The following is a 16057-nucleotide window of genomic DNA, read 5'->3' on the forward strand; positions in this document are numbered from 1 at the left end:
AATTTACTTTTTGTGTACAAATCTTTGAAGTTTTTGTTGTGTTGAGAACTTTTCGATGGTAGCATGTTAATGCTGATAGTATTGTCTTCGTTTTTTTTTCTTTTCTTACAGCAAGCAAGGATTTGGCACAGACATCCTATTTCATGGCTACCAACAGGTTGTTATCCTGACCCTCTTTGTTGCACTGTTGTAGCACACTATAGCTTCCTTTAATGCAGGGCCCCCTCAATGTGTCTCTTACCCTTGTTGCAGCAGGAGACTGGACCATCTACTGTGGTGGTACCTTCCTGTCTGCTTTGCGGTGTATTGTACAAGGGACTTTTGGCACAGAGGGGTTAAATGCACAATGTGAAGTGTAGTGGTGCTTTCTGATGACATATTCTCGATTTGTGAGTGCATAAGTCTAAAATTGGTAGCCTGAATAGCAGCTAAAGATTACAAAGAGCTAAACTTAACGTAGAAATTCGAGCAACTTGGTAAGTATAAAGCTATTTCTAGTTTACAATTATAGTTAAATGACAATTTAAAAAAATTTCACATTGATCCAATCTTAACTTTAAAATAATCATTAAAGCTTTTTTAATAAACAAAATTTATATAACTTGGTTTTTTTTTTCCAGATAATACCCGCCAGTAGTAGATTAGTAGTAGTCACATCCTATCAGTGCCTTGATTTGCATAAGTATAATTTTTACTTTAAAAAAAAAAACTTACTCTTCAGTTCATATAAAGAATGGTATGGGTTTGTGCTTGATCAGTAGACATTTTCATCAATTCTGAAACTGAACTGGAAGAATAGTTTTTGAAAGTCTTTCACATCTAATATATTAATTTTGTTCTAGATTGATTATATTAATGATGTAAATTTGTTTTTAAAGTGAGTCATTAGGGAGGAGTGGACCAAACCATCTTTATGTGGTCCTTAATTTCTTGTGACACTGTTAAGTTTTGTTTAAAACTTTGGATTGGCAAAAGCCAATATATTTTCTTAGGTATATGTTGTTGGGATTTAACCTCTATCCCTAGAAATTCTGAACAACAAGGCCAAAAAAGTCACTTAAATTTAAAACTTTGGTTAGAAGAGGCTAGCTGTGACATGCTACATGCCCAGTCTTTGGCATGTCATGGAAGGAGAGAGGTAGTATTTTTGTAGTATTTAACAACATTGGGCCTTCAAGCTGTTCAGCAAAAGGTAAGTTTCCTCTGTGGCTTTGCTGAGAAGAAGTTAGTTTTACCTAGATAGGTTTTAAGTTGTCTGAGTTACTTAAGAATTAATGTTTGTTAAGCCACATCAAATGGTAATCCCTGATTATGATGTGTTATTGAAATTACCTTGTCAGTTTTATAGTCTTCTGCTTTTTCTTTAGTTTTTTGCCATGACATTACAAAAGAAACAAAAATACCACCAAAGAAAGTTTAAAGCGTTTTACTTTATGTAGTAATTAGTTGAAATATACTGTCTTCCTCTCCTTTTATAGAGAGGTAAAAATACTTTTAACTTAGATGTAAAAAAAAAATTAGAAATATTAATATATTAGTAGTATTAATAATATACTCTAGGAAGTGAGAGTGTGAAAATGTTCATAATCTATATAGGTTTTTTAGTGTTCAAATTTTTATGACCATAGTCATAAAAAGTGTTATAATGTTAACTTTTAATTTAATAACATAAGGTTTTATACTCTAGACTTGAAAAAGAAAACCTTTGTAATTTTATTTTTGCTCTAATCTTATTGGTAAATGTTTTTCTTTGTTTTACATATTGAATTTCTATGACTCTTCGTTCCAAACCTGCTCCACAACAGTCTGCATCTTACAACCTTCTGTCTTCAGTATAAACCAACAGTGATAGCATGTGTATGCATTCATTTGGCTTGCAAATGGTCCAATTGGGAGATTCCCGTGTCAACTGATGGAAAACATTGGTGGGAATATGTGGATCCTACAGTTACTCTGGAATTACTAGATGGTAAGTAGAGAAAATAAATCTTTTTGTTACATTTAAATTTTTTTTTTATTATGGATTAAAACTTCTATCTACTTTTGTATAGGTTTGAAAAAATACTCAGTCCCCATATACTCATGCTCAGTTGAAGTTATCAGTTCTGGCCAATCCAACATCCTCCTTCCCCCATAGTTATTTTGATGCCACTCCCAGACATCATTTCATCTATTAATATTTCATCTATTTTGAAAAGATAAAGACTCTTTAAAAACATAATTCCATTTTAACAATTTGGCAGTAGAATTTAAAAGTATAGTTACATGATCAGGGCTTCCCTGGTGGCGCAGTGGTTAAGAACCCACCTGCCAGTGCAAGGGACACAGGTTCGAGCCCTGGTCTGGGAAGATTCCACATGACGCGGAGCAACTAAGCCCGTGCGCCACAACTGCTGAACCTGTGTACTAGAGCCCATGAGCCACAACTACTGACGCCCGCATGCCTAGAGCCCGTGCTCCGCAACAAGAGAAGCCACTGCAATGAGAAGCCCGCTCTCCGCAACGAAGAGTAGCCCCTGCTTGCCGTAACTAGAGAAAGCCCATGTGCAGCAACGAAGACCCAACACAGCCATAAATAAATAAATTTATTTTTTAAAAAAAAGTATAGTAACATGATCAAATGAACAGGATGAAAATAAGGATTCATTAGCCTAAAGGGGGGGAAAAATGAGCATATATTAACCAGCACTCAATATCTAAAGCCTTTTCAGGACTTTTCAAAGAAATATGATTTATAATGCTACAGGTTGATAATACAGGAATACCTAATTTAAAGTACACTAATTTGGGGCTTCCCTGGTGGCACAGTGGTTGAGAATCCACCTGCCAGTGCAGGGGACACGGGTTCAATCCCTGGTCCGGGAATATCCCACATGCAGCTGAGCAACTAAGCCCATGTGCTACAACTACTGAGCCTGTGTGCCACAACTACTGAGCCTGTGTGCTGCAACTACTGAAGTCCACGTGCCTAGAGCCCCTGCCCCGCAACAAGAGAAGCCACCACAATGAGAAGCCCGCACACCGCAACAAAGAGTAGCCCCCACTCGCTGCAACTAGAGAAAGCCGCCCGTGCGCAGCAACGAAGACCTGATGCAGCCAAAAAATAAATAAAATAAATAAATTTTTAAAAATAAATAAAAAATAAAGTAAACTAATTTTGTTGAGTTTAAAATGTATAAGCACAAAGTCAGGTATTAGCTTACTGTAGAAGATGTGAAGCAGTGAGCTAAAGGTATTTTCATGGTAATATTCCTTGCTCTGTTCCACTGATGGTAAAGTGTGTCATTGTTGTCTTGCATTAATAAGTATGAATTCACAAGGAAAGATTGGGAGTATAAGTTCTGTACATCATGGACCTGGAATTTGGAGGTCTCCTGATAGGACGTTTTTCTGGTAGAGAAATAAGCAGGCCAGAGGCAGGGGATTCCTGGGGATTAAGACATTTTAACCAGGCACTCTAGATTTCAGAAAGGAAATAGATAACATTTCTTACCTAATATATGCATAAATCTAAACTGGTATGTTAGGTTTTCTGCTTCTTTTTGTGGGCTTTCCCCAATTTCCTTTACAAAATTGAAGCTAATTTGAAAACTGGATTTACATGACTTCCGTTATATAAAGTGAGAGACTCCTATGGCTTTGGAATGTGGTTTTCCATTAATATCTTAGATGCTTTAAGACAGAAATTTCATTAAGGGTCTGCTCCCTTTTCTGTGAAGGGCCAGATAGTAACTATTTTAGGGTTTGTGGGCTATACTATCTATGCACCTAGACAACTCTGCCACCGTAACTGGAAAGCAGCCATAGGCAACCTGTAAAATGAGTGGCTGTGTTCCAGTAAAACTTTATTTACAGAAACAGGATGCAGGTCATATTTGGCCCACTGGTGATAGTTTGTCTACCCTTGTGGTAAAATATGCTCTTTGTTAGGTCTCTTGATTTTGTTTGGTATTTTTTTTTCCTCCCTGAAAAATTTCTCCTGGATTATATACCTCATGCTGTATTACTGCCACATGATTATCCTCTTTTCCTTACATTGCCAGAGGTTTTTCTAAAGGTTATTCAGAGTGGTAGGAAATCTTCAGTGAGTTGAAATAACATCTTCTAAAAACTAGTGGTGGAGGGGTGCTTCCCTGGAGGTCCAGTGGTTAGGGCTCCACGCGTCCATTGCAGGGGATGCGGGTTCGATCCCTGGTCGGGGAAGTTCTGCGTGCTGCGAGATGTGGGCAAAAAAAAAAAAACATTGTAAAGCAACTATACTCCAGTAAAAAATTTTTTTTAATAATAATAAAAAATAAAAAACTAGGGGCTTTCCTGGTGGTGCAGTGGTTGGGAGTCCGCCTGCCGATGTGGGGGGCGCGGGTTCGTGCCCCAATCCGGGAGGATCCCGCGTGCCGCAGAGCGGCTGGGCCCGTGGGCCATGGCCGCTGGGCCTGCACGTCGCTCCGTGGCGGGAGAGGCCACAGCGGTGAGAGGCCGGCGTACCGCAAAAAAATAAAAAATAAAATACTAGTAGGGGCTTTTTTTTTTTTCCATCTGTGACTTGAAATTAGGTTACCTATGCCACCGTCTTATTTTAGCAGTCAATAGATAAAGATAAAATAGGCATAAACTTAATAAAAATAGTTTGTATATATGGTGATAAAATAAAGCTCACAGAAAGCGAGTAATCTGCCTTTTATCCTGCTCTTAAATTGTATCAATAGGTAAAGTCTTTTTTTGACACAACAGGAGGCACCTAAATATCCCTTTGCTTCTATTCTGAAAAGGCTCCAGTACATTATTCATTTGGAGAACCACTGAATAGGAATCTTGGACACTTAACACATTGAAAATTTCAATGTATTATGTGGTAGCCTTTTCTCACATTTTTATGGGATCACATTGTGATCCCGTAAAAATAAAGTAACAAAGTATAAGATACTAAGAGTATCTGAATTTTATCGTGGTGTCTGAAGGATCAGTGTTTACTAAAATAATTCATTTAATGACTCCCCAAAACAACATTGGCTTGTATTTGGCCTACCTGTAACAGGGTTTGGGGGGGGGGGGCTTGGTTGTTTTTAATGATTAATAACAAACCTTCATGTGTGTTTTTTTTTTTTTTGCGGTACGCGGGCCTCTCACTGTTATGGCCTCTCCCGTTGCGGAGCGGACGCGCAGGCTCGGCTGCCATGGCTCACGGGCCCATCCGCTCCGCGGCATGTGGGATCTTCCCGGACCGGGGCACAAACCCGTGTCCCCTGCATCGGCAGGCGGACTCTCAACCACTGCGCCACCAGGGAAGCCCCATGTGTTTTTTATAACTTGAATTTTTTCTGAAATTGAGTCAAAACAGTTTATTGTTAATTTTGGACCCAAAGGCATGTGTCTGCTAGACTTACTGCTGTGTCCAAGTAGAAAAGTGGTCTTTTTTTTTTTTTCAGATGAAGAAATGGTAGTACAGACATTAGATTGTTTTCATCCAGACTGAATCGAAAAGCTCCTGAGTCTTTAGCAGGAATAAGTTGTCACAGCTTGTGAGCATATAATGGTGCCGAGTTTTTGCATGAATCTAGTCTCTCTTAAATTGGCATTAATAATATTACGTGACATTGTAATTCATTTGACTAATATTATTTATCTTGAGAGTGGCCAATAACTTTATTAATGACACTATTTTGGAGTCAAAAACTATAATTCATCATAACCACACCACTTTGGAAAAGTGGGTCATCTCATTGTAATCCTAAATTTTAGGAAAAAAATTGTAAAAATATAACCAGGGTGATTTACTGATAATGTTACTAGTGTTGATTGCTAGGAAGTTATGAGTATAGGTAAAGGAATTTTTTTCATTTAACTTTGAAATGATTTTAAATCTAAAGAAATTGTGAAGTAGTACAGATTCTATACTATTATACCTTGTACCCAGTTTCTCTAATGTTAACATCTTCTATAAAAATAACATGATTATCAAAACGAAGAAGTTAACATTTGTATAATACTATTAACTACAGATTTTACTCAAATTTCCCCCATTTTCTATTCTAGAATCCCATGTTCCATTTAGTTGGCATGCCCCTTTAATCTCTTCTAATCTGTGATAATTTTTCAATCTTTCCTTTTCTTTCATGTCCTTGACACTTTGAAGAAGAATGGTCAGTTACTTTATAAAATGTTCCTCAACTGGAGTTTTGTCTGATGTTTTCCCATTATTAGAGTGAAGTTATGCGTTTTTGGCAAGAATACCACAGAAGTGGGTTTTATCCTACGGTGCATTTTATCATGGGGTATTATGTTGATATGTCATATTGCTGGTAATGATAATCATGATCACTTGGTTAAGGGCATAAAGTTACTGATTTTCTGTTTATAATTAATATCTTGAGGACGGTATGTTGGGATTACACAAATATTCTCTTTTTCCTTAAACTTTTGCCCACTGATTTTGAAGAATCTACTGATGGATCTTGCCCATCCCAATTATTACTATGATGTTTGCGTAATAGAGATTTTCTATTTGGAAGGAATTTTTTAAATGTGACTAAATTTTCCAGAGATTCTAAGTAAGCATGTAAAATCAGGGGGGTGTGGGAGGAGTGTTTTGTTTTATTTATTTAAAACAAATTTTTTTAAGATTCATCTTTGAAAATACCAGTTCAGAGCTGTGTCTACTTCTGTATGTGCTGATGGTTGAATTAGGAGGGTGATAGTGAAGTAGATGAACTCTTGCGCTTTCTTTCTAATATTGCCCACTTGAGAGAATTCTAAATCTAAAGGCACCTTCTAAGTTTTAAATTTGAATTTTATCTTTAGAGCTAACACATGAGTTTCTACAAATATTGGAGAAAACGCCTAGTAGGTTGAAGAGGATTCGAAACTGGAGGGTAAGAGAATTGGCGGGTTTTTAGAACATCAATTTGTTAACTACATAGCTAATCAGTTTGAATTTTTGTGGTTAAATATTCTTATTTCCAGTATTCGTAAGTAATTACAGTGTTTCGTAAGCTACATACACTCATAATTTATTCAGCTACGGTGTCCAGTAGACTTTGCTATAAATACTTTATAAATTCCTTATTTAATTCTCATAGTGATTACCGTGGAAATAGTCTCCTCACTTTACAAACAGGAAAATTAAAGCTTAGACGAGTTAAATTCCTTTCTCAAATGCTGGGCTAGGATTTAGTCTGCATCTAATTTAAAACCAGTGCTTTCAACTATTTATATCCTTTTTATGCCTCTAAATAAGATATTTATTTACTGGTAACATAAAGTGAAACCCAGGTGATTTTATTTCCATGTATTTAATATAGAATTTTTATAAGCAAAGAAATTTGTATTAAATTCCTTTGCTGTCATTGCTTCTTCTGTGTTTTATTTAAATAGGCTAATCAGGCGGCTAAGAAACCAAAAGTAGATGGACAAGTATCAGAAACACCACTTCTTGGTTCATCTTTGGTCCAGAATTCCATTTTAGTAGATAGTGTTACTGGTGTGCCTACCAACCCAAGTTTTCAGAAACCATCTACATCAACATTCCCTGCACCAGTACCTCTAAATTCAGGAAATATTTCTGTTCAAGACAGCCATGCATCTGATAATTTGTCAGTGCTAGCAACAGGAATGCCAAGTACCTCATATGGTTTGTCATCACACCAAGAATGGCCTCAACATCAAGAGTCGGCAAGGACAGAACAGATATATTCACAGAAACAGGAGACATCTTTGTCTGGTAGCCAGTACAGCATCAACTTCCAGCAGGGACCTTCTGTATCACTGCATTCAGGACTACATCACAGACCTGACAAAATTTCTGACCATTCTAATATTAAGCAAGATTATACTCATAAAGCAGGAAGCAGTAAACACCATGGGCCAAGTTCTGCTACTCCTGGAGTAATTCCTCAGAAAATGTCTTTAGATAAATACAGAGAAAAACGTAAGCTAGAAACCCTTGATCTGGATGCAAGGGATCATTATATAGCTGCCCAGGTAGAACAGCAACACAAACATGTACAGTCCCAGGCAGCCAGCGGCAGTTCTGTAACCTCTCCCATTAAAATGAAAATTCCCATTACAAATGCTGAAAAACCTGAAAAATATATGGCAGATAAGAAGGAAAAGAGTGGATCACTGAAATTACGGATTCCAATACCACCCACTGATAAAAGTGTCAGTAAAGAAGAACTGAAAATGAAGATAAAAGTTTCTTCCTCAGAAAGACACAGCTCTTCTGATGAAGGCAGTGGGAAGAGCAAGCATTCCAGCCCGCATATTAGCAGGGACCATAAGGAGAAGCACAAGGAGCATCCTTCCAACCGCCACCACCCCAGCAGTCACAAGTATTCCCACTCATACAGTGGCAGCAGCAGTGGTGGCAGCAAGCACAGTGCTGATGGGATACCACCCGCTGTTCTGAGGAGTCCTGTTGGCCTGAGCAGTGATGGCATTTCCTCTAGTTCCAGCTCTTCAAGGAAGAAGCTGCATATCAATGATGCATCTCACAACCATCACTCCAAAATGAGCAAAAGTTCCAAAAGTTCAGGTAGTTCATCTAGTTCTTCCTCCTCTGTTAAGCAGTATGTATCCTCTCACAACTCTGTTTTTAACCATCCCTTACCCCCTCCTCCCCCTGTCACATACCAGGTGGGCTACGGACATCTCAGCACCCTCGTGAAACTGGACAAGAAGCCAGTGGAGACCAACGGTCCTGATGTCAATCACGAGTACAGTACAAACAGCCAGCATATGGACTACAAAGACACATTCGACATGCTGGACTCGCTGTTAAGTGCCCAAGGAATGAACATGTAATCATTTGTTTAGGTCAATTTTTCCTTTACTTTTTTAATTTAAAAATTGTTAGAATGGAAAACTTCCTCCTGATCTAGCAGTGGTAACACCTGCTGTTACTGCCACTGCTTCAATATTTGTAAGTGCTGCTTTATTCTTCATTCTGAAAAGAAGAGATTATAGTAAACAAGTCTTTATCTCCACATATGATAGTGTTATAAATACTGTAAAAGCATGGAAGGTGCAAAACTCAGTATTTCTACAATTGCAGCTAAGAACATTAGGGTGAATGGCTGGCTGCTTCTAGGAATATAAGATGCCTCAAGCATTCGTTTATTTATAATTTGAATACTGTAGCTATTTTTTGTTGTTGCTTGGCTTTTGAATGAGTGTAAATTGTTTTCTTTTGTGTATTTATACTCGTATGTATGATTTGCATGTTTCAATGATAAAGGGATAAAACAGTATACTGACAACTGTTTACAAGAAAGTGGAGAAAAATGTACATACATTTTTGTATGTTTAGATATTACCATAAATACTCAGGATTGGAGCTGCTTGTAAGTATAACAATATACAGAATAACTTTATTTTATCTTGTCAGAGTCCATCACTAATCTAAAACAAAGGTGGCACTTTTTCATGTTAACCTTAAACTCTAGGCCTTACTGGAAGCCACTGAAGGGGGACACTTCACTACCAGATGGGTATGCAGTGCCACAGATGGTCATTTACACTGTGAGGCACTGATTCTGCCTTCAGAGGTTCTGACCAGATTGGCTGCTGAAATAGCCCCTAATTTTCTGAAGGCTTGAAGAGGAAAAAATAAAGTTTACATACTCTTGATGTGAAGTGCATTTAAGTGTTTGTTGGCTTGTTGCAGTACTATAAACACAGAGCTGTTAATAATGGTTATGTAGATTACTGTGATTTGAAAACTAAATTCACAGAAACTTACATTAGTGAAGAATTAGTAAGTCTTTTTCTTAAATAGAGAACTTTAACACTACGTATTTTAACAGTAAACAGGAATCGCTTTTCCTTTAGCGTTCAGAAGGACACCATGTTCTTAAACATACTCCTCCCCTGAAGCGTGTTTGTGTGTGATGCCATATTTCTTTTTCAGGTAAATGCAGTCTTCCTTATAAAAATGAAATTAAACTTATTGCTCTTTCAGTTCTTTTATATTCTAACAATAAATAAAACAAAAAGATCACTGACTGTGCATTGTACCTGTATTTATAGCTTATGGTTGTTAACAGGAAGCTCACTGAGAAAAAAAAAAGGTAAGCCTCCAGGTAAACAGCTAGTGGAGGTTTTACATTTGTTTGCACATCTCAGTATATTCCTGTTGAAGTCAAGTTTGCACAGTCTTCTGACTTCGGAACAAACAATAGACTTTAACTTGTTTAAAATTTGTCTTAAATGCCGGTAACATGGCTCTGGTTTATCAGCTAATCTTCAATTCTGTGGTAAATCTTTGGGCTGTTGAGTATCTTTGAGATAGGTTGAATTCAACTTCTGTTGAATTGAAAACTGTCTTAATTTTTCCTCTATGTATATGAATTATTTTTGTTACAAAGCCACTGATATGTGCACAATTGTAATTTTACTCAAGTATGTTGCAGTTGTAAATATTAGAGAGTTTAATCTCGTGCTCTACTCTTATTTAGCAATTACCTGATTTGCCAGTAGCTTTATAATTTTTTTTTTTAAGATAATTGTTCATTATTTTGTCAATGTTATTTGAACTTAGGATACTAGGATCCTCTTTCTAGGGACTTTGCCTAGCTAGCATGTCCTAACTTTGTTCTTGTCTGGCATAACTTTAGTAATCTTTGTCATTACATGTAACTTTGTTACTCTGTATGACATATTATTGTATCCATAAACATGGTAATTTTGATACAGTTATACTTTTACAGTGGTACATAATCCAAGGACTAGTATAGAATTAAGATGAGTGCAAGATGAGGGAGGGAAGGGTTTTGTTCTTGGTAATTTAGATGTGAAACCTCTAAGGAGCTATCATGTGAAACGACGTAGGGTGATTGTGCTACTGTATAATTGGGGTGATAATACCAGGAATTTTAATAAGATTTTGTAAAGAATATCCAGAAAAGTAGTGAACTTATTTTCAGTATGACATAGAAAACAATGTGAATATTTAAGGTCTGTGACTATACTTCACTAAGAATTTGCAGAATTGTTTTGAGATGTGAGAATAAAGGTAATTTTGTTGAATCTTTATTGGTGCTAATGATGGACAGTTAAAAAGGTAGCTAGTGTATATTGTTATGGGTCAGTACTTATTAGTACTTCCAAAATCGAATTTGAAATGCTATGTATTCACTTTTCACTCTGTAAATGTAATTCTTTACAATGACTTTATTTATTAAAGGGCAGCCAGTTGTAATTTTTACAGGATTGTGTGAGCTATTCAAACTCTTCAACCTCTGAACAGGATATTAGCTTCCGTAAACCACAATGGGGATAAAATATGGAATTTCTTTTAAGTTTCGTTTCCATTAAATGAGAACCCTTATAATTCATATTGCCATGAATTTAACCATCTCATTTGCATAAAGTAGTTCATCAGCCTGGTCCCAACAGGCTCAACCAAAGAAAAAGACTCCAATGAATGGACATTATTACTGAGTCTTCTTGTAAGTAGCCATAAATAAACCAAAATAGTATCAAATTTAGGTATGAAATTCCACATGTGCAAAGTACTGTTAAGGTGATACATTTTTGATGAGATTTTTAAAAATATTTCAACTATTAAAAAGCATTATCTTTAAACATCCTATAAAAGAGTGATTCATTTTTTAGTTGTGTTTTCCCTAGATCAAAGATCATAGATTTGTTACCTTTATGCAGAAGCACATTACATAGAAAAGGCTTTACTTCTACCTCTTTCAACTAATTTTTCAATATTGAGCTGTGCCCCCTAAATATTTGCCTTAGCTATTTTAAAATACAATATTTTCAGAACCAAAGCAAAGGAGTGGTTTTTTCACAGAAACATTCTCAGAGGCTTACTTTACCAAATAAACTGATGGTAGTATCCTTGAGTGGTGAGACCTTGCATAATTCCTAGTTCCTATTTCTTGTTTAACCCTGAGGTTCATTTCTTGTTGCAGGTATTTAAATACTGAAAAGTTGTGTAGTCACCCCAAGGTTTATCTTTGAAAACAGTTACAAGTGCATCTTGATCTTCTCTGTGTATGCATTTGTTCTTGTTAGAGTTCTTAAGCGTCAAAAGAAAATTTCTACCATGATACGTGGTTTCATGCAGAATGTCATAAGGGGTGCATACACTACTTTGTGCGAACAGATTATGATTATGTAGGATACATTACTTTTCTGGCCTATCCTCTTTGAACTAAAGAAATGACTAGTTTCAGATAGTTGAAAGGAAATGACTATTTCAGATAACCAAATTTGAAATATGTTTGTTAGTTACCAAATGTCTTGCCTTAAAACATTTTAAGCACATTTTCTGGTTGTATTTGAGAATTTAAGTTACTGATTTTTATTCCTTAACTAACCTTAGAAATAAACCACTGCTTGCATATGCATGACTATTATGTACTCTCAAAGTACCCTTGGTTGATTAGATATTTTAGGTTTTGCGTTTACTATGGAAATAAGGATTTTTAAAAACATGGTAATATCTCTAAAGGGAGACAGTTCTACTGTCAAGATATTTCACCATTCCCGAATTTTATCTACACAGAAAAGCCATTGTTTCTCACTTACTACTGTGCTTAAATAGCTAGGTGATTTTTAAAATGTCTTTGCTAAGAAAAATAAGAGCTTTGGTTATGGAGAATTCTTGATTCAGCAGTCTGCTTTCTTGGGATGCAGTAGGATTCATTAACCACATTTACCCAGATGAAGGATTAATAAACCCCACACATGAGGGAAGCTTGGTGACACACGCTAATCTCATGTACCAGTTTGTTTATGATAGGCTGATTTAGGGGTTTTTGCATTGGAAAAGTAGCACATTCTGTTCCTACCCTTCTAGGGTCCCAGGTTATGGTACTAATGTGTTAACTTGAGAATTCACAGCTATATTAATATCTGAAATTTGATTGCTGTAAGCGGACAGATGTAAGCCAAATAATCAGAAGTTTGCTTGTTTTGTAAGAGATGTTTGCCTCTGAAACATCTGTCATTACAGTAGAGATGATCTTGCCAGTGGATCTGGAATGCTCTGAGGGTTTTAGGTCTGATACTATGCATCTATTTTTTATTCCACAATGTTAATTTGGGCACAGCCAGCTTTTGCTTCTATGACTCCTCTGTTTCTGTTAACTTATTAGTATGTATGCTGCCTGAAGTTTCTTAAGGTAGCTAGATAAGCAAGGTACATTGAAGGCTGTGTGGCTAGGAGTAATTCTGGTGTCGTAAAAGTGACTTAACCTGTTTGCTGTGATCCATTAATCTCAAAAGTAAATTCTGAGGGCTAATTTCCTTTATCTCCAAGTTCTGGGAAGAAGCCTCACTTAAAACCTGTTTAGTGGTTGGTTTAACTTTATTTGCCTATTGTTAAGTAATGAGTACATTCTTTTTTTTTAAGTTGTGTTTTTCAAGCAGCTTCCTTACTTTGAAAAACTTCACACGTGCTCATTTGTTGTCAGCAAATTGGGATTTCATTTTGTGAATGTACTCAAAACCCCCAAGGACTATTGAACAGGATGTTTGCTGATAGAAAATCTAAAACAGGAGTTTGTGTATATGGTATGAATTCAATTAGACATTGAATTTCAGCTCAGTATCTATTACAAGGAATCATTAATAAAGTTTGTTTATTGACTACATAAATCCAAGGCTCTAACATGTCTTGTTAATGTGAATCAGAAATAATTTTCAGTCCCTGGGAGATGTGGGAAATAAGGTCTCAATACTCTTTGAGTGACTTCATATATCATCAAGGAGTATGACCACTGAGATCAGATTGTCCATACTCCATTCTCAACCCCATCACTTAGTAGCTGATGTCCTTGGGTAAATTACTTTGTGCCTTGATTTCCTAATCTACAAAATGTCAGTAATAGTACCTATTCATTGGGTTGTGAGGTTTAAGGCTTGGGTGATCAGGGAATAAATGGAATAGATGGCATTGAAAAGAATCCTAATAGAAGCATGTTTTGGGTATTGGGGAGAGTGGTGAAGGCCCAATCCAGGTGCAGTAGACTTGAGTGTGTATTAAACACTGCATGTGTACCGTTTCCAGAATTTAAGTTGTTCATTCTGATTCATACTTTGGGATTTTCTTGTGTACCCTCTTGCGTCACCTTCACAAAAAGCAGAGAGTAATTGCAATTATCTGCAAGGGGAATTATCCCTGAGAAATTTAATCATAAACTGCTTTAATATTGCTGCTCCTTCCAACCCCCTTCCCTCCCTCCCCGATTTTCCTACACCTCACACTTGAGAAAGAAAATGGAAGCCTTGCAATGGCTTTTCATAAAATAGAGCTAAGATAGACAAGTTACTTCCTCTAGCATGAATTTTAAGCCTAAATATAAAAGTTTTGAAATCACATTAAAAGATTTGTCTTCATTTTATGTTGATAACAGCAGTAAGGGCATCTTTTTTTTTTCATATAATAAATTACATGAGCTTTATTTAGGAACATCACAAAGTTTGGTAATTCCCTTTAACCAAAGTTAGTAATCCCATTTACTAATTCACCGTACTCCATTGTTTCATCACTCTTTCACCCTCTGCTGTTTTTAATATAATGGAAAAAATTATACGTTGTTGTTTTAGCTCTAGTATATGACCTGCCTGTTCCCTCCCCCCAACACCACCTCCCAAAGCAATATAGGGCTTCACTAAATGAGGGTTTTTAATCATATTGCCATGAAATTAACGGGCTATTGAGACCTTACAAATGTCCAGGCATATACCCAAGATCAGTTTTTTTTGGTCTTTCAAGTCATAATCCATAGGAGCAAGTGCTTTAGAGACAAATTCAGCCATGATTTTTCACAAGTTTGAGAAGTCATAACAGTGAGACAAAGTGCCACAGCTTTTCCTCAGGACTGTTTGCTATTTCAGCTTTTCACAGCACAGTGCCATACACAACAACTCTTCTTGTTAACGTTCCATGAAGATGCAGACTGCCTACAGCCAGTACTTTCAAATCAAAAGCTGTTTTTAAATGCAAGTTGCTTTATTATATAGCTGCCTTAAACTGAATACTTGCAGGTACAGCAAGTATGAGGAATAAAGATGGCCTGGTACGTGATGGAGGCTTTTGATGCTCATTGAACAGATTGAGTTTTTATCTTGGAGCTACTCAGTACACTAAAGGCCCAGGACTGCTGTTGTCAAGCAGGAGAGAGTGGGTAAAGCAAGTAAGTGGAATCCTGTGCACTCCCCAACCCTGTAATCCAGAGCTCGCTCTTTTCCACAACGGCAACTCTCATTCAGACACTGAGGAACGTCCAGTGGGCTAAAGTAGGTTAAAGTTAAGGAGACGCTCTAGAGCTGGAACTACTGTCAGGATTTTACTTGGGGAGTTAAATTTACTTTGGTTGAGCTTGAGACCCATTCAGTATGAAATGAAATGCGCTTCTGAATGTGATTGAAAACTGGGGTGGTGGTCATGGTGAGAAGGGAAGATAGTCATAGAAGGGAAGGCAATGTTGCTGCTAAGTGAAAAAGGAAAAGCTTTTGACAGCGTTAAAGTCATCAAAGTCACTGGACTGGTGAATTTGTTTATCAGCATCTATGGAGTTTTGTTTGCGTAAAACTTAAAACTGTAACTGATTTCATTTATAAACTACAAATCTGGGAAGCAGCAGGGAGAAGGCTCTAAAGTCAGACAAATCTGGGTGGCAGTCCCAACTTGACCTTGAGAAAGTTAAGTACCTCTGAGCCTCATTGTGCATTAATAGAATGAGACTACTACCGACCCAAGCAACAGCCAGAATTAAATAATAGGCCTTTCTCCATTAAGAGCTCAAGGAATGCTAGCCCTCCCAGCCCACACCTTTCTTCCCTCTCAGTCTCCTTTTAGGACCTCTGCCTCCTAAAGGAAGATACCTGGGCAATGATAGACACAGTGAATGACAGAACAACAGAAAGCTGTTAATATCAAGCCTTGCCTATTAAAAACATACAGGTTTTGAAGGTTCTGTGAAATTAGTGTTCAGTATTTTTCTATATCAGTAGAAGAGGGGTAGGTTTGTTAACAGCAACTTCCTGTGTCCATTACTGTGATCTGTATACACAGTATAAATATGTCTTAGTCCCTGCC

The 16057-nt window shown here is 36.9% G+C and overlaps 1 protein-coding gene across 19 annotated transcripts in view; it reads left to right on the forward strand.

Annotated features, from left to right (window-relative positions):
- CCNT2 (cyclin T2) overlaps positions 1-11200 on the forward strand; it is a 48046-nt gene extending 36846 nt beyond the window's left edge. For 16 of the 19 annotated variants that reach the window (XM_004265437.3, XM_033420279.2, XM_033420280.2 and 13 more), the window contains 4 exons: positions 112-157; positions 1806-1969; positions 6799-6869; positions 7372-11200. In XM_004265437.3, coding sequence (XP_004265485.1) covers positions 112-157; positions 1806-1969; positions 6799-6869; positions 7372-8799 — 1709 coding nt within the window. In that variant the 3' untranslated portion in view covers positions 8800-11200. Of the gene's footprint in view, positions 1-111; positions 477-1805; positions 1970-6798; positions 6870-7371 lie in introns of those variants that run through there. The other 3 variants (XM_004265438.4, XM_033420282.2, XR_004481072.2) reach the window with 2 other exon arrangements.
- The last annotated feature ends 4857 nt before the right edge of the window (positions 11201-16057 follow it).

Source organism: Orcinus orca, chromosome 7 (assembly GCF_937001465.1).
Source record: "Orcinus orca chromosome 7, mOrcOrc1.1, whole genome shotgun sequence".
NCBI lineage: Eukaryota > Metazoa > Chordata > Mammalia > Artiodactyla > Delphinidae > Orcinus > Orcinus orca.